The sequence below is a fragment of the Haliaeetus albicilla genome, chromosome 7 (genome assembly GCF_947461875.1).
Source record: "Haliaeetus albicilla chromosome 7, bHalAlb1.1, whole genome shotgun sequence".
In the NCBI taxonomy this organism is placed as follows: Eukaryota; Metazoa; Chordata; class Aves; order Accipitriformes; family Accipitridae; genus Haliaeetus; species Haliaeetus albicilla.
In genome coordinates, this window is record NC_091489.1 from 37551012 (window position 1) to 37573323 (window position 22312).

The 22312-nt window shown below is 38.4% G+C and overlaps 1 protein-coding gene across 1 annotated transcript in view; it reads right to left on the bottom strand.

Moving 5' to 3' along the window:
* XRN2 (5'-3' exoribonuclease 2) overlaps positions 1-22312 on the bottom strand; it is a 52778-nt gene that overhangs the window by 16499 nt on the left and 13967 nt on the right. The window contains exons 14-27 of the mRNA XM_069787768.1: positions 21934-21978; positions 20589-20720; positions 19148-19266; positions 15909-16044; positions 12207-12314; positions 12030-12119; positions 11439-11511; positions 7971-8054; positions 7139-7236; positions 6974-7053; positions 5069-5125; positions 2957-3025; positions 2724-2858; positions 1191-1318 (exon numbers count right to left, since the gene is read on the bottom strand). Coding sequence (XP_069643869.1) covers positions 1191-1318; positions 2724-2858; positions 2957-3025; positions 5069-5125; positions 6974-7053; positions 7139-7236; positions 7971-8054; positions 11439-11511; positions 12030-12119; positions 12207-12314; positions 15909-16044; positions 19148-19266; positions 20589-20720; positions 21934-21978 — 1354 coding nt within the window. The remainder of the gene's footprint in view (positions 1-1190; positions 1319-2723; positions 2859-2956; positions 3026-5068; positions 5126-6973; positions 7054-7138; positions 7237-7970; positions 8055-11438; positions 11512-12029; positions 12120-12206; positions 12315-15908; positions 16045-19147; positions 19267-20588; positions 20721-21933; positions 21979-22312) is intronic.

Consider the following 22312-nt stretch of genomic DNA (forward strand, 5'->3'; position numbering starts at 1 on the left):
CATTTTCCTTTAATCAAAGTTAATAGCTCCAGGCTCTCATATTCAATCTACCTCTCCACTTAAATTGATCTGATTCCTCACACAAGAAAGCTTCTGTACCCACTACTCAACTACACTTCATCTACTTTGGGACTGGACAATAAGCTTAGTTCAGAGTGGCCATCAATATTATTTATTCGCTGTTTCATACGCGGCAAAAATGTAAATCAAGTATAAAAAGGCTGACAGCTTCACTATGCAGTAATCTGGTCTTCTATATGTGACAAAATGTTGGAGTTCAAACTTCATCTGTGCCAGATGTTTAAACTTCATACACCTGCATAATTCAATATTGCAAGAATTCAGCTGAACAGTGAGAACTTCTTACTTTAAAGCACCTTTTTAGGCAGTTTAGCCAAGTTTCCTCCTGTCTCAATCCCACCATTACAGAAATGCAGCTCCTAATCACAGGCGAAGAGAGAAAACTAGCACCCTTTTTGGGAGCCCTTCATGCAAGCAATTCCTTCCCAGGATGAAGTAGTCCACTTTAGGTCACACAGGATTTGTCTTAGCACTTCCAGTGACTGACCCACTTGTTCACCAAGCCAACAGCAGTGGCATCCCTGACCTCCTGACCAACTCCTACCACCTCTTTGCCAGAAGTTGCAACACCTACTGCAGGCAGAAGAAGCCAATACAGGACTGTGAATTAGCGATTTTGGTTCAGTCTGGCATCTCAGCACCAACCACAGCTCTTCTGTCAGTCCTACAATCTCTCCTGACCTGCCACTGTGCCTTGTGCATTAATTATTTTCTGTGGCCAGCATCCTCCTCTTGCTGTTCTCTTCAGACACAGAGCACCAAGCTTCTACTAAGTCTGCTGATGCTGGCGATGTTGAGATTCAGCCACATACTGAATATGTTCCAGATAATAGACACTAGGAACCCTTAGGAGACAAAATGCTAGTTTACCTACTGCATTTGAATACTGAGCGCAGTATTCAAAATGGGATCCCACTTACAGGCACATAATTACATTTTAGTACATTTCACTACAGCATTCCAATAAAGGAAGAACAATTGAGAAGAGCAACACAGGGTTAATGAAGATGGATGCCTGAATCCACTTTTTATTTGTAATAGTGTGACAGACCAAAACAAAACAGAAATATTTTTCAAACTCACACATGTAGAAAGCAGAATCCACTTACTTGACAACAATTTAGGAATCTGCTGCTGCCCACTCAGAAGTGGCCTGGTGTACGGGCTCCCGTAAGTTCCAAGAGGTACTGCATTGGCATACATTCCTGGCATCCCTCTTTCCCTTGGCATCGTATGGCTATTATGTGTAGGAAATGGAAAGGAAAAAGAATAGGATGTTTTTTTGAACGCCATCTTACAGCACAGCTGCTACCCAGCCCATGAAATGCCCCAGCTCTCTTCAGCGGGTCAGTGGAGATCGGCTCAAGCACGATGCAGTGACTTGCTTACAGACCAGGGTCCCAGGCATACCACCAACAAAGCACATGCTTTGTGAGCTGGTCCCAGCAAAAAAAATTCTGAAGTTTCTATAGCAAGCCACAATAAGCAGAAGAACATGTATTCCCTGCAGACTGTGTAAGAGTTCAGTAAAACTTAACTGCTGTCACATTTCCTAAGAAGTAAGAGTTGACAGAGGTGCAGGATCTGCAAATATTGGTGTGTCAGTGTTTGCCAGGCCTTTGCTGTTTTTCCTGTACAGAACTACATTCACATGAAGACTTTGATGCTTGTGGTGTCTGCCACCCTGGACAGCAATTTAATGAGACATCATATGTGATCAATAACACAGCTATACTTTTTTTTTTTTTTATAATTACGACATGGAAGAACAGAAGATGGTTTACAAGTGTAGCACTGGAACGATTATGCTTTCCAACACATGAATGGAGGGAAGGGTGTTGCTTTTTCTTCTTCCAGCTCCTCCAGAGCCATAAGATAAAGAAGAAAGTATTTTCTCTTCCTAAAGGGACACTCATGTTCAGCTGCTCACAGAGTTTACTTTTATTTGCTAATAATACAATCTCCTTTAAAACATTATCTTTTCTGGCTCTGATAAATGCATGGCTCCTTGCACCCCCCAGTAAGTAAAAACATTTCATTTTATCTGTAATTCATAACCCCAGCTCATTCTCTCATCCTGCGCTCAGAAGCATTCTCGTACTCCACTGAGCATCTGGAAAAGTTACTTGGACTTTGGGAGAACTAATAAAAACTGACTGTAGCAATGCCTTGAAAAGTGACAATCAAACAGAGTGTATGGTGTAACGCACACTTCGTACAAGGGTTCTCAAAACTCCTTAATTTTTAAAAGCACAAAAGACATTCCTGTCTTCATAATAGTCTTAATTATCACTTGTGTGCAATATTCTCACTGTACCTTCTGTACTTCAAGCAAGTAACCACCAAACAAGTTGAAAAAACAATAACAGTGGGAAAGCTAGTTAGAAATATTTAGTAGAACCTCACCCCAAATCAAGAAGAAATGCAAGGCATTACTGCAAAATTATAGTAATATACAGTTTTCATCAATACTTAAAGTATCACATGCCAAAGTTTCCAGCATGGAATACCAGTACCTAATCTCCAACAGTCCATTCCCACCCCCTCTGCTGCTGCTTTTTTTTTTTTTTTTTAGTTAAAAAAAGGCAATAATCGAGTAGTCATTTCAGCAAGGCAGCCAGTAACAATGCCACCAGTCTTACCCCAAAGTTCTGAATGCTGACTGGTCCAAATGGACTGGTTTTCTGTCTCTGTTAAAACTAAGCTGTGGTCTCCAAGGCCTGCCATCATTGTTGTTTTTTTCCCAGTCTCCTGGCTTCAGAACTGGAGCAGGTTTCCTTAATATTAAAAATAGTTCCATAAATACTTATCAGACCAAATACTCAGATTAATGAAAGAAAATGGAATTATTTGAAAACTGACAACTGATACTTACTTTGCACCAGGTAACACTATAGCCTTGAAAACAAAGTCTTCATCAAATTGCGGATCTTTGAAAGAGATACTAGGAGAAAGTATTTGAGGATTAGGTTTACCTGATAATTAAGACAAGCAAGATTAAACAGTAATTGCTGCTTTATTAACAGTGACGTACACAGTAGAAAATATAAGATTCAAGAACCCATGACTTAAACTGCAAGGTGCATTTCTTGCACATGGATATAGTGACTAATTGGACTTGGACATCTCAATTATTTGCCATGGGGTGACCTTTTTCCTCCCCTGTATCAACAGCCAGTCCAAAAGAAAGTTTAATGTCTAGAAAACAGTTAGTCCTATGTACGGTAATGAAAGTATCTTCTGCAGACCCTTAAGTACAAATCCTCTAGTCAAAGCACTGATTGTACTTATTAAGTTCAAAGGCTGCCACAGTATAGACAGGAAGGATAGCAGGTTGCTATGCAGTCTAGTCAAAAGCGTACAAAACTTAGAAGTGGGATTTCCTCGGCCAGGGAGTTTTTATCCCGAAAGGCGGCTTTGCAGTTGCATGCAGTTCCCTTGGAGGGATATACACCTACTTTCAGTGACACCTCACAGACCCTGCATTTTGAGCTGTCTAGTATTACACAAACTAAATAGTAATAGAGCAAAATGTGGCTGAAAGCTTAACTTCTTTTGGTACAATGCATTATATGCAGGTTGGGTTTTCTCTAGGAAAGTTCATCCACAATCCTAGCAATTCCAATCTCCTGGTGTAAGTAACCAGGTCTCAGGTAGGTCCCATGAGGCACATGTTTGAAGTACATGGCACCAACCTGCTTCCTGTTCTCTCACTACCTACCATTTGATATAGAAGAATGCTTGGGATGCCAAGAAAGATAAAAGGAAACAGCTAAGCAGAATAATCTCACTCTTCCAGGTGAAATACATCTGTTTTCCAGCACAGAGAATGAATAAGACTTGAAGGAAAGAGAATAATGGTCCCTTGGAAAATTCAGCCGAAGTCACAAGAACTGAAGAGTAAAATCATGACTGCTCATACTGTCTCAAAAGACAGGAAGAAAAATCCTTGCAATGGAGAAACAGACAGAAGCGTAAAAACAATTCAAACCTCCTCACAGTGGCAGATGGAAAGGCAAAAACTACCTTTAACTCATCACTCAAAGTAACTAAATCCCCATTTCAGAACATCCTTTCTACAATATCCTGACAAGCCACAACTTAACATTTTTTACTGCCTGTAGATAGTTGTTCTAGCTGAACCAAGCTATACCTCCTTGGAAGAAAAAATTATGCAGACAGATCACAAGTGATTTTCAGTGTCTCAAGTATCTTTCGTGGCTCAAGTGAAAGGTTATAGGCTCAAGCATTACATACCTATTATACTGTGCCGAATTAAGTGAGAATGACACTAGATCTACAGAAATTTGCTGTCAAGTGCCAGAGTAATTAAAATCTTCTGTGACCACAAAATTTACTCTTGGAAACTCTGCATTGTTTTTCATTCATTATGAAGTCTCTTATTCTCCCAAACATCACATTCAGGCAGTTAGTATTACTACTCCTTTACTTCTTAAAGACGTGAAGCTTATATTCTCAGGCATCCTCTGGGAATTGCTAGGAATAAAAATGGATAAAAATCCAAGAGGCAAAAATTAAGAGCTGGAGAACTTTCAATCAACACCCAATTCTGTCTCAGAGGTTTAAAAGGCTTGATACAGACTATCAAGTTCTGTAGGTGTTGCTCCTTGCTTGCCAAAGACCCAGAAGTCCCAACAGAGAGTGAGCAGAAAAGCAACAGCAGGAAAGATGAGGTGTTTCTGAAGGGATGAAACACACTGGATTTGATGCACTGAGAAATGACTATTTTGGACGTCCCTGTGGGACATGCCACTATGCACACTCTGCTTAACCGCCCTAACCCAAGCCCGTTGTATGTCACCTTGGATTCAATTCTCACAGAAAACCAGAAACGTTTGAAGTAAAAGCTTCAATTTTATTAAGAGATGGTTCTGTTGCAAACTCAACAACACAAAACACCAGAACAAAATGAGTTTTGATTGCTGTATTTTGTACGCCATTGCATTAAAACCCACAGTTTACTTACCTGACTGCAGAATTTTGTGCAAGATCACGCAGCATTGGAACAGGAGACTCCACTGTCCTAGTAAAGAGAAAAACCTCTGTCAAAATGTTGTAACATATTTCTCATCATTTGCTCCACTTTCTCTGTTGTTACCATTCCCGTTCTTCTGTTAACTAAGCCTGTGACACATAAAAGGGATTTCAAAATTAACTCGCCTTTCCCCTAAATCAAATACTTCTATAACCAATGGAATTACTGAATCCTTATTTCTTAATTTCATTACTTTTGCAGCTGGTCTGTGTGAATTCTCTAGTGTCTAACAGTGGGTTCACACACTTCCCACTACCCAGCAGCCTGTTTACAAACCTTAGTACTATTCTGCACCTTGGAAATCTCCCTGTACTGCTAGGGTTTGACTATAAGCAGACAACAGGTCCTAAGAGGGCAGGAGAAGACCAGAGAGACAGACACACATGCAGACACCAGGAAGACACAAACCTGCTTCTCTAAGAAGAAGGCGGCTTTGAAGTAAAAAAAAAAAAAAAAAAAAATTTAGCAGCTGTTTTACACAGCACTTAGAGTCTCCATTCTAACTGAGATTTAATAGCCTGATGTGCAGTTGCATGTTAACCCTTTCCTTCTTTCCTCCAGAAAACCTTACCCCTCCAATTCAAGCAGACAAACAACACACTCAAGAAAATTACTCTTAACAATCAGACACCAGATTTCTTTGTCCACTCTACTGTGCACAACTGTCACAGACCCATGTTACACATAGAGGTCACAAACTGTACACATGCTGGCTGAATTTGATCCAAATCTTTTTAGCAAAGTAAGACTTACTTTGAAGCAGCAATATAAATGCCTACTCATCTTCAAAGAATTCCTAGCAAAATACTTTTCTAGGTAAAAAAATACCCATTTCTCACACCCTATCCAGCAAAGACAATGCCAGAAGAGTTTTTTTTCCTCCATTGCTATTCCCTCCAAGAACAGCTCTGACTTGCTCATATTCTTCACAAGCCATGACAAGAATAGAGAAATGTATATTAGTGAGTGTGACCTAGGATACATTATCTGTCAACAAAATCAGAGTGTTTGTGCATTTAATGCAAATGAGTTACTGAACACCTGCTTATGCCTCTAAGCAAAGTTAGATAAACGAATGCATATCCTACAATGCAAAGATTACACTGATAATTTCTCAAACTAAATACGTTATCTAGAAAACAAAAAATATTAGCATTTTTTGTATGCATAGCAGTCCTGAATTTAGTGCTATAGCCTAAATGGAAAACAGCAAAATACATCTAATATATCTCTATCTGGATTTTTCTTTAATGTAATTAAGATTAGCATATAAAAAGCGGAGTTGTTGGGTTGGTTTTCTTCAAATAGCATGCACTATTGGAAATTACATCAGACTGCACTAAATTAACATTCATACAAAAGCAAAGAGGCCAAAACAACATGACTTTACTGAATAAAGCCACTGATCACTACTACTTTTATTATATAGGCCATGTTTACCTATTAAAGTTTGAACATCACTAAATACATAAAAAACAGTCTTCCACAGATGAAATGACACACAAAAAAAGATTCATCAGCAATTAAACACACACATTAGAGTGCTTTAAAGATTTCTGATGCTGCCTTAAAAGCCTAGTTCTGAAATAAATAAACATAAAATAGGATCGTAGAATGCAAGTTTTACTTGCTTGGTTTTTTACATACGCTGATGATAATTCACACCTACTATGAAACCTAGTGGAAAGCATGTTTAGCCTCAGAACTAAATGCATTGCCTTGTCAGAGGTTTTAGTTTTCTCATTGTGGGCACAAAGATATTTTTATTTAAATGCAGACATAACTGAAGGAAATGTCCTTTAGCATCAAACAACCCATACTGAAAGACATACTCACTGATCTGGAAGAACAGCATTTTCATTCAGTGTAAGCTTTCCCTGGATTCCATGACACAGCTCTGGGGGTATATCCACTGGCTATGGGAAAAATAATTTTTCAGCTGAAGCGCTTTATTAGACCTCCAACCATTTACACAATCCCTTAAGAACAACTACAACCTACCTCTGTATTTTTGGTCTTGTACTGTTCTACAATAAAGTCACAAAGTGGATGGTGTTTTCCAACAAAGAGAACATCACCACCAAGGCTATTTCTTCTGCCTAGAAAAGATGAAGATAATGGGATAAGAGTTCAGAGCAAATAGGGAAGGAAGGAATACAGCAGACCAGCACACTGCACTGTTTACATCTCCACAAAAGGAAAGCTTCACTGTGATTTAGGAGAATGCTTTGAACATTCCTTGAGAGTGTTGGAAAGACAGCATCTCTGCCCAGAACAGGATGTCTTTGGTCACAAGGGTGGTTGGCAGACAGTAAAATAATGGGAATCTTGTGTTCAATGCAGTTTACCTACGAGAACCAGCTATTACTTTTTGTACAATGGAGAAAATAAGATGTACATTTGCCTATATAAGCTGAACATGAAGCTTCACATATCGTAACTAGACACAGCCAGCCTACTGGTCAGAACAGCCAATACACCTATCAAGTTCTACCATCAACTCTAACCTTGGAAACAGAGTTTATTCTTTTGATTACAACATAGTTGTCTAACAAATACTTTGACAGTGTATACTGGTAGAAGCTTTTCATACAATTAAGCTACCATCTAATTTTCAGGTTAAGTCTTCTGCAGGTCTACTTGAGTAAAAGCAAGGTAAGTGAAAGCTACAAAACCAAACCCATTGAGGATCATTCTAATTACCAGCACCATCCATGAAGAAGAGGCTATAGCCTGCCATAATTCAATCCAACCAAACGTCTATTATACCTTGCTTATTTAGGGTGAAACACAGTAGTAATAACAAGTTATAACAAAATATCATAATTCTTACTTTCTTCAGGAGTGAGGTCAGGGTAGACTTCTTCCAGGGCAGCTCTAAGGCGTCGCTCATCAACAAATGGCAATAACGCAACACCTAGTAAAACCAAAACATTATTTTTTCCACACTTGTTGGGGATAAAAATAAATAAAACCAACAACAACAAAAAGACACTAGCATGGAAAGCGCCAATAGATTCTCTATCCAAGAAACAACTGTTGTTTCAGTCACAGAAAAGAAAACCCTACATTTTCAGAAGTTGTGACCCTGCAGGCTGTTTAGAGAAAAATAGTTCAGTGGTAGTGCAGGTTGAAAAGGGAAGGTTATCTCCAAGCACCCCTTCATTCTCCTCCTCCCCCCCAGTCCTGGGTAGGCACTGGGAAGCAGTAACCTCTACCAACACCTGCCTCATTTAGGAACAAGATGAGCTCAGGAACAGTCATTATTTGTCTCATTTGCTACAGATACTCCCCTGACAGAACTCAATGCTACTTTATTCAAATTAATTTATTAAGAGACAACAATGGAAGAAATCACTCCAAGTTCAGAGACGAGGTGATACAGATATTATCCATTAGGGACTATTCACATCAGCTATTAATTTTCCTCCAAGATAACATGGAGGCTCCTCTCAGGATCAAAATCCCTCACTAAGGAGCACATCTCAGAGTCCACTCAATCACATTGGATGAAACTGGAGAATAGCCTTCCCTGGTGTGCTTCTGTATATGTTTTCTTCTATTACAAAATCAAAAAAAGCACTAAGAAATTTACTATGAAGATTCTTCAAAGATTTACTTCTGTTACCCTTTTATTGGTTGGATCTAGAGTAATTATTTTAGTTTTTATTTTACTTCCCTTAGCATGAACACTAGAGCTTTTTCTGAACAAGATGACAGCAAAGGTTTTCTACTAAACTGATATTCATAGTTTCATATTCGTGCCCGTACCAGTTCTACCGGTGGGCAGATCTCAGACATATTTATCATCACTCTAAGGTACAACATTCACAGAGACTTTGGACTTCCACAGACTTAGATTCCCAATCTAAAACTTGGTCTGCCTGAAACACTTTTGCTTCAGAAGTTAGATCTTTATGTGGCTTTATTAAAACAAATATTATTGTCCTGGAGCTGAAGGAAAGGGGACAACCTAAAAGTGTAATTTCACCAGAAGCTCATACCCTCTCCTAACAAAACCAGTTTGGAACAAACCATAAATGAAGTGTTAAATATGTTAGAAGTTTAACTGAATCAGAATTTTATTTAGCATACTGTAAAATAACAAGGAGCAGAGCTGTACAGCCTGCTGTTGCCAACCTCACCAAACAAGAAATCCACACTGTCCCTGCTTATGAAGTATGAGGATAATCTTCACGCAGACTGACTACTGCTTTATCAAAGACAGCACCAGATCTCAGCCAAGTTCAAATTTCAGCTGGAATATAACTACTTGTGAAGGGAAACAGTGATAGGCCTACCCTAGAAAACAAACAATTTATTTTCACCTTCACGACACGCTGGTGGAATGACAACAAAATAGGAGGTGTTCATAAGCCAGGAGATCACAAAAAGGATCAATGCTGAGCTTTCAGAAGCATAATAACATCTCTAAGAGGAAGAAGTTCAAACATTTCATTAAGAGGACAAGGTATACTAGATGCTTTTTAACCAAGATAGTCTGTACTTCCAGCTTGCAAAATATTTCTTGTTTCACAACTGCCTCTTAAACATGAGAATTCTAGATGTTAATTCAGAACAAAGAGTTTACAAGGCAATTAAGCATTAAATGAATCAAAAGTAATATTACAGCCCACAGAAAGCATGTGGGAGCTACTTAAAACATTACTGCTTTAGACTGTAGATTTGATAACTGGACAAACGGACTAAGGAAAGTTGCCAGAATTACAACAGGGGTGAGAAAGGGCTTCACGTTATAGAGGGAAAACCTGCTATGCAACATGTCTCACAATACCTAGGAATATTCTCTTTGATTTTGGAACACTGTCCCGAGTAAGATACTCATAGGTCTAACTGTGGCTATTTCAAAACATAGGTGAGCTGCCTCAGAGGAAGATCACAGAACTGTTGATGTCAGGAGGAACCCCTGGACTTCAGCGTATTAGCGGATGAAAAACCGAATGTGAACCAGCAATGTGCGCCTGCAGCCCAGAAAGCCAATGGCATTCTGGGCTGCATCCAAAGAAGCGTGACTAGCAGGTCAAAGGAGGTGATTCTCGCCCTCTACTCTGCTCTGGTGAGACGCCACCTGCAGTACTGCATCCAGCTTTGGGATCCCCAACAAAAGAAGGACATGGACCTGTTGGAGCAAGTCCAGAGGAGGTCCACGAAGTTGATCAGAGGGCTGGAGCACCTCCCCTGTGAGGGAAGACAGGCTGAGAGAGTTGGGGTTGTTCAGCCTGGAGAAGAGAAGGCTCTGGGGAGACCTTCTAGCAGCCTTCCAGTGCTTAAGGGGGCCTACAGGAAAGATGGGGAGGGACTCTTTATCAGGGAATGTAGTGATAGGACAAGGGGTAATGGTTTTTTAACTGAAAGAGGGTAGATTTAGATTAGATATTAGGAAAAAAATTCTTTACTGTGAGGGTGGTGAGACACTGGGGCAGGTTGCTCAGAGAAGTTGTGGATGCCCCTATCCTTGGAAATGTTCAAGGTCAGGCTGGATGGGGCTTGGTCCCTTCCAAACCAAACCATTCTGTGGTCACCTAGTCCACCCCCTCTGCTCCAGCACGGTCATGGGCTGCTCAGGTTGCCATGTCCAGCCGGGTTTGGAGTTATCTCCAAGGATGGAGACTCCACAACCTCTCTGGGCAACATGTTCCAGTGTCTGACCACCTTCAGAGTAAAAATGTGCTGTCTTATGCTCAGATGGAATTTCATGTGTTTCATTTTGTGCCCAAATAATTATTTATACCTATAACTGAGATATTACAGCCACAAAATTTGACGGACCTTTAAAATTAATATTCTCGAAAGAAAGAAGAAGCTGCATTAAATACTGTAGCTGTTTCTTTATTCTTTCTAGGCATCCAAATATTTCTATATTCCCCAAAGCATTTTTCGCAAGGTACTAATGAGCCACTGATTGAACAGAACAAGATCCATTAATTAAATGCAAACGAGACAAAAGACAATTACACATTAAGGCTGATAAAAATAGAAAAATGATTAATCTAGTTCAGGACAAATTAACAAATCTAGAATGACTGCTGAAATTAATAATAATCATTGCCAATCCTAAATCAGTTACTGAGCCATAATTTGTTCTTCATACTAATTTCTTTTCAAAAATATACCTGCTGCAAAATACTTCTCCCCCACACAAAGTAACACAAGTTACATGTGTGACTTGGTGTGTCATTATCTCACTAAGATAATTTTCTATTTTCTTCATATTTTTACATAGATTCTTAAGACTAAGGTCAGTATGCTACAGCTCAAAAAAAGAAAGTTGAAATTTCACCTTGCCAAGCGTATTTCTTCCCATTTAAATCAATAGCAAAATCTTCAGGGTAGAAGTCAATTATGCTTGATTCCTGTATTTGAGGGAAAAAAAAAAAATCATTAAAGCCAATTAATTGATTCAGAATGCCATGTAGTACTGTACTTCGCAGAGGGCGAGTAAACACAAAGCTAAGGAGGATGCAAAGAACTTTGACTAATAGAAACATCTTTTATTAAATGCTATTTAAACATGAAGTGTGGTAGGGCTCTTCCACTACTTAGAGTATCAAAACAAGAAATTAAGCAGGATAGAATAATTCCAGATAACTGAGTTAAGGTATCTGCTCCCCAATTAAGTTTTGCAAGGTTTCTACAAGAAAGTAAAGAATCTTACTAAAGCATAAGAGAGTCAGGAAATGTTTTTTCTCACTGAAACATCTGAATTCAAAGAATCACTTTTAAGGATCTTTGAAGAATCTCTGCAATATACCAAAAATGTTCCCTCCTGGTCTCCATTATTTTTCTGCCTGAAGTAAGAAGGAGCAAGTCATGCTCACGCAACTGCAAGACAACATAACCTTACAGAGAGGAATACAACAAGGCTTCTTACCGGATCTGTCATGAGCTTCCTCCATGTTGGCGGCAGAAAATTTCCACTTGCAGCTGGAAATACTCCCATAAGTTGTTCAAGAGGCTTAAACTGTTTAAATTAAACAAGCAGATGTAGGACACTTCTAATGAACTGTTAAATCATAAATAAATAAATAAATAAATAAAGATGCCCTACCGGTTTTGAGCCCTTCTCAAAATCTGAAGGCATGTCTGCAATACCCTCAAAGTCAGAAGCAAATGGAGCATAGTGAAAAGGGTAATACCAGTTCCAGGATGCACAGCCCTAGGATAAAGAAACAAGAGAAACAAAATCAGACAAATCAGAAAAGTAAAATAAAAAAAATAAAAATCATGTAGCCCAGTCACTAAAGATGACAAAATTTAGCCCAGCATCAACCAGGAGAAAGAGGAGTCCCCATGATTAGAAAAGAAAGAGCTCTTGCCTCTAAAGGTACTCTGGACTTCAGGTTGGGACTTAACTTTTCATAGCCAGACTAGAGCGAGTGAGTTCACTGGACAGTGAATGGAGACCTCGGGCATTTCCTCGGCAGCACAGAACAGCAGATAGACTTCTATGCCAAAGTACTCTTGCTATGTGCTAGGTTTGAGTCACTAAGGGAGACAGCCAAAGAGACAGGACCTAGCACCAGAACGACACAAAAGACCTTACAGCAGAATCTTAACCTTAGCTTCAGGACACTGTAATGTACCTCATGCCTTTTTCCTCCCCCTCGAGAAAAAACACACGAGCATGTGCACAAAGTCCAATAAAACCAAGCAAAAAAATTTCTTGCAAAGAGTAGGAAATCACAGTCTATCCATACAGTTAATCAGTCTCTGGGGCTAAGCTGAGGAGCCTGTAACAACTGGACACATTTTCAACTTGTGTAGAGTTGCTACCACGTCTCGAACAGGGAAATACACACGGATGACACAGAGGAGGAATTTCCAAGTTCTCTGTAGTTGTATAAATGGCAGAATCGTGCCAGTCAGAAAGCCATTACAGAGGTCTCAATAAGAACAGAAGTAGTATTTTTCTGGCAGCACACAGTTTGCGCTACTGTTTATCAATGCAAAATCCCACCGCTAACTTAGGAATATGGGGGACCAGAGAACCCTGATACGATACACTCTACAAGGTGTGAAAATGTGAACAATATTTGTTGCAGGTTGAAAAGTATTCTTAACTGTTACTTTTCTATTCAGTACAAGCCCTAATACACACTTTGAGTAACATTTTGCTTTTCCCCTCTTATTCTTTTGTCTTGAATTTTGGGAAATATAAAGTGCATTCACTTCAAAGAGGCAAAATAATCCTCAAAAAGGAGAAAAAGTAAACTCAAAACATACCAGAACACGATGCACTCTGTAAAGGAAATGTGGCTTTAGAAGGTCTAAGTCAAGTTTTCACCTCCTCAGCTATTTTTCTTAGCAGTACCACTTGAAACAAAAGCCTACTATTTTGACTTCCAATTCTGAATAAGTAAATGTCAATGAGACTCCTCCAGTGTTATTTTTGGTATAAAATTACAGAGACTGTAATTATTATATGTAATTCTTCAGATGGTCTCACTATGTTTCAAAAGCCAGGTGGATTGTTTCTTTCTTTTTTTCTTTTTTTTTTTTTCCCCCTCTCCAAACAGATGTTCCCACTAGTGGAACATGATCTGCATTATTAGCTTTTTATAAGAACAGAAAAGCACATAATGTATTCTGTCAGAAGTTTTATGGACAATGAGCAGTAGTTATTGGAAGCAATTCTTATTATGGTAAAAAGAAAAAAAAACACAAACAAACAAAAACCATCAAGCGAACCTGTTTTGAAATTCCCCCAGTCCAACAGCTTCCTAATCTAACTTCCATATGGACAGAAAGTGATTTGATTGCTGCTCCATACCGATCCAACAGACTGCCCATGTACAGCAGGTTACAGTATCCTGCCTACACACAGTTCTGTTATACGAGTATAAACAGCAGCACATGCAAGTATTTCATTGCTGCACTATTTTAAGTCTGCAATGGAATTTTTATAAGGTCTAGAAAGAGACTTGCCTTCTTTTCGAGTAATCTGAATATGAAGCAAAAGTGCAAAACCAAAGCCCTAAACGTTTGTGTACTTTCATCAAGTTTTCCTTCGGAACATTTCTAAACCAGAAAATATTTTCCGTACAGTCACTTTTCCTTGACATCTGATTAGCAGTCCTTCTCAATTTTCGTGAGAGCACTATGGTCCTGCCTGAAGTTGCTGTCAACCTCACAGATTTATTTTCTTTGCAACTGTAATGATCTGTCACTTCTATATGCATCAGTCACTTCAGCCACCACATCTACAAACTCAGAAGGACAAGAAGTCACCTACATAGATCTCAATAACTAAATTCGTTTTACAAGCTAAACTAGCAAGTGTTGCATAGGGACTTGCCCATATTGTTTTAAGTTTGGTATATGCCTGTCTTCCAGCTCCTATACATTTAAAGCCACAAATTTCTCAACTGTGCACATGCAAACGCAACCCTGGTTTGAACAGTTACAAAAGCACACAATGATGTCTGCACAAGGCCATCGCCACTGATCAAAGCAATGAACGCACACCCCATGCACACTTCTTTGCATAAAACAAACTTAATTTTACAACAAACTTAATTTTACAGTCTTCAGATGAGTATAAATATTTTGGTCACCTTGTAAATATTATCTCAGTTTTGCCATATACTCCCTTCCTCTAAGCCCTTCAGTTTCCCTTAAAATCCAGACTTTTGCAGTGGTTTTGTACTACTGCATTACTGAAGGTCACACTGACATTTTTCCAGCAAGTAGACACCTACAGCTAATCTGAAGATTCATTTATACACTCTGAAGACATATGGGCATGTATAGAGTTCTAGGAATATATCTTGCCATGGTTAACAGGAACACTGTTTGCTTTCAGCAGACCTTAACTGTACACAGGATCATGGGAATTTCCACCTATAGGTGGAAATAGGTGTCCGGGTGACATTTGTCCCTTGCAAAAGGAGCTACTCAAGGACGTGGAGAGCTCAGCTCCCCTGCAGATCAACTGCAACAGACTTGCAAACCTTAAACCCTGTGATTTTCACCTACCATAACATGCAAGTCGGAGCCCAAACTCAACTAATGAATACAGTGGAAGGGAAGGGAACGTACTCCCGTTTTGTTCCCAAGGGGGGTGGGGGGGAAGTGGGGAAAGGAGTACACATTAAAATAAACTAACTTTAAGACTGCATAGTTTTTTGCAGGCATGCGAGGTATTTGCCCTGCCTGTGCTCTAAGTTGGGCAGGTGTGAGCCACCTATGAAAAATGTGCAGTTTTATCAACATGGCACTGCGCTCAAGCTACAAAGCCCTGCTGAGACAGATAAACTTCATTGGTTCAAGCACATTCTGTTCCCAGGTCACACACAAAATAGAACTTACTTTGTCTTCAGGGCACGAAGCTAGTTATTAACCATCAGTGCAACAAACCCCAATATGTCTAACTAATCTCCTGCCAATCTGACATCTCAATTATCGAAAGATTTAAATCAGATACAGATTACTTCAATCACAATACACTTCATAGGACATCATTACAATCTATGGAGGAGACTGACAACTCTGTTCCTTTCGAATTCTTACTAGCATTTCACAGGCTTTGTCCTTTGTTCACTCATTTAGTCATCTGCAATTTCACTACGCATGGCTATGCATTGCAAAGGAAAAATATGCATCAGTCCTTAATAAACTAACAAGCGCTGTTACTGTGAGAAACAAAAACTGCATTCAAATCTTGAGCGTCAAATAGATTGGGCACCCTGAAAAGAAATAGGGTGCAGACACAAAAGAAAACTGAAGTTTCAGAGACGAAATTTTTAAGTACCTGATAATAATATCTGAGAACCCAGCAAAGCCCTTCCACATAGGACTGTACAACTTTACGACGGAATTTCTCATCAGATGCATCAACATCAAATTTGTTCTTATAGTAGCGCTGTTTCCAACCAGTTTCCCATAACCTGCATAACAAACACCAAAAGATGTCAATACATGTTAATATATGCACATTTACATATCTGAATTAAAGTATAAGCCAAAGTCACTCGCTACTTCAATTCCCATTTTCATACAATTTAAATGAAAGCATAAAAACTGGTACTCAACAGCAAGAGAATAAAATTTGATGGTTGGATTCATAGAAAATCCAGATTAAATTCTGAAGCTACCATCCTGATAAACATGTCTTCAAAGTACTTATTAGAAGCAGGGTAGATTTTCAAACGCGTGCCTGCTGCTGTCACAATTTTTCAGAACAATATTGTTCCTAGTCGGCAATTTCATCTTTCTTGTCAGGAATCTACTATCAGAACTGCCATTTGAACTTTGTTCTTTAACTCTTCCAACCACTAGAAAGAGAAAAAACTCTTCCCCTTCCTTATTTTGTTTAAGCTACCCTAGGCCAAATCTTTATCTTACTGGAATACCTTCTCACATCAAGTTCATTCCTCTATTCTTAATGGCCGTCTCAAGCAGAAAAGTGATATAGTTTCTGTGCTACTCAAAATATGAAGTAAGCAAATAGATAATAAGCAGCAGCAGCTTCATTTCTATATTATATTGCTGTTCAGACAAGCTATGATTACCAGCAGAATCATATGCAAGTCAGGAATCCTGTGCTTGCTGGCTCACATCAGACGAGTTCCCTTTTACACAGGGATTTTCAATCTTTCATGCCAGTGATGGATACTGGAGTCAAAAGAGCCATCTCAGACACCATTTATCCTTGCTTCACACAGCTCCCCCTTATGTCTGTCTACAGGTGGGGCAGGGGAAGACAACGACTTGCTCATCTTTGACAGACAAGCATCTGAATCCGACAGCTCTACTGTATAACATTAGGAACAAAGTGAATAATGTGCTATATTGTGCCACATTTCAAGCAAGAATGTTCTGTGAAGATTAACAGTAAGCACAGACCATAGGCTCCTCGCAAAACTGAAAAGGCAGAGGGAACGCAGCTGTGGTGGGCATGGGCAGCAACAGGAATGACTGCCTACAGACTCCAGAACTTTTCCTCCTTGGACATTTTGCCCGCTTACTACATCTGCTGTGCCTCCTGTCATTCAATAGGTGACGTCAATTTTGAGAGAACAGTTGTGCCACAAGCAAGCCATATATTAAAATGCACATGAAACTTCAAGTTGTTAGTCCTAACAGACATGATGGAACCTTGGGGGAAATTCCAGTCCAATTCAGAGACTGCCATCTAAAAAGGTAGTTTAAGTAATGGAAAGATTAAGATCTACTTAACACTTGTTTCAATCATGATGTCATGCTTCAGAACTGGCCTCCCTCATAAAACTACTTGGGTTGTTTGTTTTGTTAGTTTGTTGGGGTTTTTTTAAATTCACCACAGTGCATGCATTTTACGCACACATATCTCAAAGTTCACATGGATTTTGGTATTCAAGTGAACTAGAGTAAAGCAAATTACAACTCTGATTTAGAAACTGTTAAATCAGATAATCCCTTAACAATGATTTTTTTTTTTAATATAATTTTATTCTCAACAATTCAAAACTTGGCATTGATTATCACATCTGAAAACCACTATGCAAGATGCCTTTCCACAAAGGCTGTGACTACTTTAAATTACATACAGAATCTGAAGCACACAAGTAACCTGCAAGGTCAACTCAAACTTACACTTGCCAGAATCTCATAGAGCAATAAATATAGCATATGAAGCCTTTAAGAGAGAGTAAAGATCGATTTATGCTTTTTTACATGATGCATATCCTTTTGGTTTTGCAAAAAAGATCTTCCCTTGCTTCTGTTTCTGTTGCCCAGTACAGAGATACGTTTTAAAATCTGACCTGAACTAGTTCAGAGATGATTCAAACTGATGAGGAGGTAGAAAAACCGAGAGATGTTTTCAAGACTTTAAGAAAGCCAGGTGAGCAAGGACAGAGCTACTTGTGCTAAAGTCTTGAAGGACAGAGTGAAGAATAGCTGCAGTCTATGAGCATCTGACCCTAGGAGCTCCCTGCAGCTAGACACTTGCATAAATTCAAAAACCTCTCCATAAGATAACAAAAAACAATCTGCTAGCTGACTAGAACTATTTGTTATAGTTTTAAAGTCAATCTAAATAGAAAATATATTTTTGTAAACAACTTTGTTGCATCCAGTACATTTATGCAGTTGTTTAAACATTAAAATTTATCCTGATTTTAGATAAAAATTCTGCTTGACTGATAAAAAAAATAAATCAATCCATTCAGATCTGCACATACAGGAAAGAAAATAAGAATGAGAGCTAGAATATCCAATATTGGAAGATCTGATGAGCTAGATATCACAAATATGTCACAACAGTAGTCTCAGACACTAGTGATCAGTACCTCACAATGAAGTAACACTTACTGTTTTCCCATTTCCACCTACGTTCCCTGACTCTACAGAAAACAAAACCCTACTGGTTGCATTTATGAGGGCAGAACCTTTAACAAAAAATTATAAGGCCTTCACCCTCAACTTAAAGGGCAATAGGTTGATTTAAACCTTTGATAAATGCAGACTCACTGGTAATTCACTGTCAGTTAATTCTCATAAAATTCCTATCCCTTCATCATCTAGGGATCAGCTGTCCTAAGACATTTAAAGAACTCATCGTAAAACAAAACAAGGCCTGCTACAAATCAAAGATGGAGGAAAACATATTGTGAAAATCAAGATAAATAATGCTGCACACGTGAATATAACTGAATTTTATGGGTTAAATAGCTCAAAAATTCAACTGCAAAACAGCGGCATTCAGCTCACATAATCAAAGCTGAACAGTGAATATCTAGCCAATCTAGTGCTTGGTCTCAAAGGGAGTAGTGGCTTGGAGGACGAAAACCTGCATGCATACTAATCTAGATACTTAGATTTAACAGCTATAGCTTACACATCTCACTGGAATTTACTGAATATTCTAACCCTCCACATTAATTACCGGTGGATAAAAAGATCATAGAAAAGCATCTGAAGGCACTGCTGCACTAACCTAAATGGCATTAATTAGACTGCATCTATTTCAGCAATTTGCTAACAAAGTGCTACAAAAAATGGCTTCACCTGATATTATCCTCTGGCTCAGGTTCACTGTCACTATCTTCAGCTTTTCGCTTAATTCCTCCTGCCAGGGATGGGCTGCCATCAGAAGTGAGGCTGGTATTTGGAGATGATGAAGTTGTCTAGGGTCAGAATTATGAGAGATAAATAGGGGGGGGATTTATTAGGCATTTTAAATTCAAGTTAAAGTTAACAGCTTTGTGATAATCACATGCATTTTTTTTAGTTCCCCAAAAACTCAAGGCAAAAGCTACACAATGCCTAAGCTATTAAGTCAAGTAGCAAAAGAAAAGAACACATCTTTGCATTAAAAGGCTGGCATTGATACACACGGGCAAAAAGTTAATTGTATTTGAGAAAGAAAAAGATGCAATAAACAAGACAGTATAAACTGATAAAACATGCCATTTTTTATTTATTCCAGTTTTGGAATACAGCTGTTTTCTCTAGTCCTACAGCTTACGTTACAACTTCATTTTACAGCAACAGTGAAAAATGCATATGCAGACTACTGTAAAAATGCTGCTTGTAAGTTTCTTCACAACAGATCTTTTAAACTCCTTTCAAGTTTATCTATTTTAATACTACAGAGTCTAAAAGAAACTTCTCCCATTCCATAAAGGAACTGATTTGCTTAACTCATATGCAAAAATTTCAAGGTTAAAAGGGAAGAATAGCAGAAATTGTACTTTGAAAAAGCATATTGTATTTATTTAGACTTAAGAGACAGAACACACATCTTTATGAGGAAAAGGACCTTTAATTTGTTCACTGTTTGGATGAAAACTTATGCTCAGAAACAAAACAATTGTCATAATTATTATTTGAAGTTAACAATCAAGACTTCTAACAGAGCACTCAACTTATTTCCACTTTTCCCTCACTTTCTAATACCTTTCCAAAAACCTCATCTAAGTTTCTCCTCTTCCCAGTGAAAAGCAATGCTTTGCAAAGTAAAAGCAGCTGACAAGCACATAGCTATGCAAATCACAAATTTCCGAAATACAGATATTTATGTTTGTGTGTGTATACAAATTCCAAAAAGAACATTAAAAGACCTCCAGCTCAGGTATTCAGTTTGTCTCTCTCACAAACCTACTGAGGAAGTTCCTAAACCTGTACTCACAAGGAGGTTTGACTCCACAAGTACTAAACAAGTTTGGGGAGAAAAGCCACCGTATTTGACTCAGATGCATTCATCTCACACTTGCCCTCCCAGAGCTATTTAACAAGCGGTATCATACCAAACATTAAAATGAAGAACACAATTTTATTCAAGTAGTCTCACAAAAATTGGTTATTAAAAGCTGCTTCCTTGAAAAATAAATCTTTTGGTGTCTGCTTTTCAAGAAAGCTTGATAGGGTAGAGAAAAACGTGTCCAGAGTAACATAGGATGCGATTATTTCCCCTTCTATGTGTAAATACCTTTGAACATCTACTTACAGAATTCTGTCTGTCATGCATTCTCATCTCAAAGGCGGCTTGTCTAGGGTTACTGATTGCCTGAGGACTAGATCGATTTCCCAGAGCTTGAGGGGAGAACTGTCCACCAGGAATAAAAGAAGGCTGATCCCTCTAAAAGATAAATATATACAAGTGTACTGAAAAAGCTGTGTAATCTCCACAGCAGCGTGATGATGCTCTCTCACAATTTTCAGATTAACATGTTATATAAAACAAGCATGATTTACTCACTCACTCAGTTCAGCTTAAATTAGTTAACAATCTCAATCAGACATAAGATGACAAAAGTGAGACCCTTATATTCCTATAATTTATTAAGCTCTTTAAAACAAATCCAAAACAAACAACCAAACTCACAAACACTGCATTTTGTGCCCATGTTCTTTCTAGGTAGGCTGAAAGGCAGTTTTTTGGGGAAGTGAGACTTCATCTAACTTAATGGGAAGAACATATTCTTTGTAAGGAAAGTGAATAACCTCTTCCACTCTAACAGGGATAGTCAGAAAATATGTAATTTAAAAAATAAACACAAGATCTAAGTAGTACTCAGAGTAGGGATATCACATGCCCTGAAAGTTTTGGAAGCTACACTTATCTGAACGTCCTAACCAAGAACAAAGCTATGTTGAAAGGAACATACAAGAGCCCATTTTTAAAACATCAGAATATTTTTTGAATAGAAGAAAATTCAACATTGTCCCAATAACATAATTTTAAAGAATTCAGCTTACATGGGTCAGAAAGGGCTAACACGTTCCCACAACAGCTAATGCTTCTCTATTACATTTGAGAGATATTTGGTAACACTGACTTGCTTGCAAGCAGAATGCGAGATAACTATAGTTTGGGGTAAGCCTTCCTTGCTTTTTTAGAAACATGCCTCTAATCAAGCAAATCCATTTAATGCAAACTGGTATACATATTTAAACCTAAACTCTTATGCTAAACTCCATTGCCCTCAGCAATACAATTGCTGAGAAAACTTGTGTCAATGCATGGAAAAGTAATTCCTGTACAGTGACCATGCTGAAGCATTACTAAATAGTCATGAAAGTGCAGATTTGTGTAGATTTGAGGGATACAGCTATCATCCAGCACATTCAACACTCTCCCTCCTTTCCCTTTTAAGAAACCTTTAATATGCAATTCCTTCTTTCAAAGCTCCAGTCTACAAAGAGCCATGAAAAAACCCTTTAAAATAGTTTAATCACAGGCCAGAAAATACCATGATTACAACTGCAGTTTCAACCAACACATCTGCTGAAAGCTATAGGATACATTTTAATTCTTGCTAGTTTTTGCATTGTGAAAGGAATTAATTTACCTTCATTCTTTTTCTTTTTTCTTTCTGCCGTCTTTTAAAGTTATCCTAAAAAGAATAAAGAGAAATAAAGTCAGTCAAGCATACGGATTTCTTGGAAAAATATTTCACTGTAATCCTCTACTGACCATAAGGCCATAGGGTTTTTAAGGTAATGTTCTGAATAAGATGTAGGTCAATTCTTGTGTCTGTAAATCCAATGGAAATGGGATACAATTTTCTACCCTACCCTGAAAACCTATGGGTGAAAAAGTAGCTGTGTATTCAAAGCCCCACAATTTCAGTAATGGCTTATATCATATACTAAGTTTAGTTAGAGCCTTACTTCAAGGTCACAGCAGTGTCAAAGGACACAAGCTCCTTGCCTGCACTGGAACAGCCA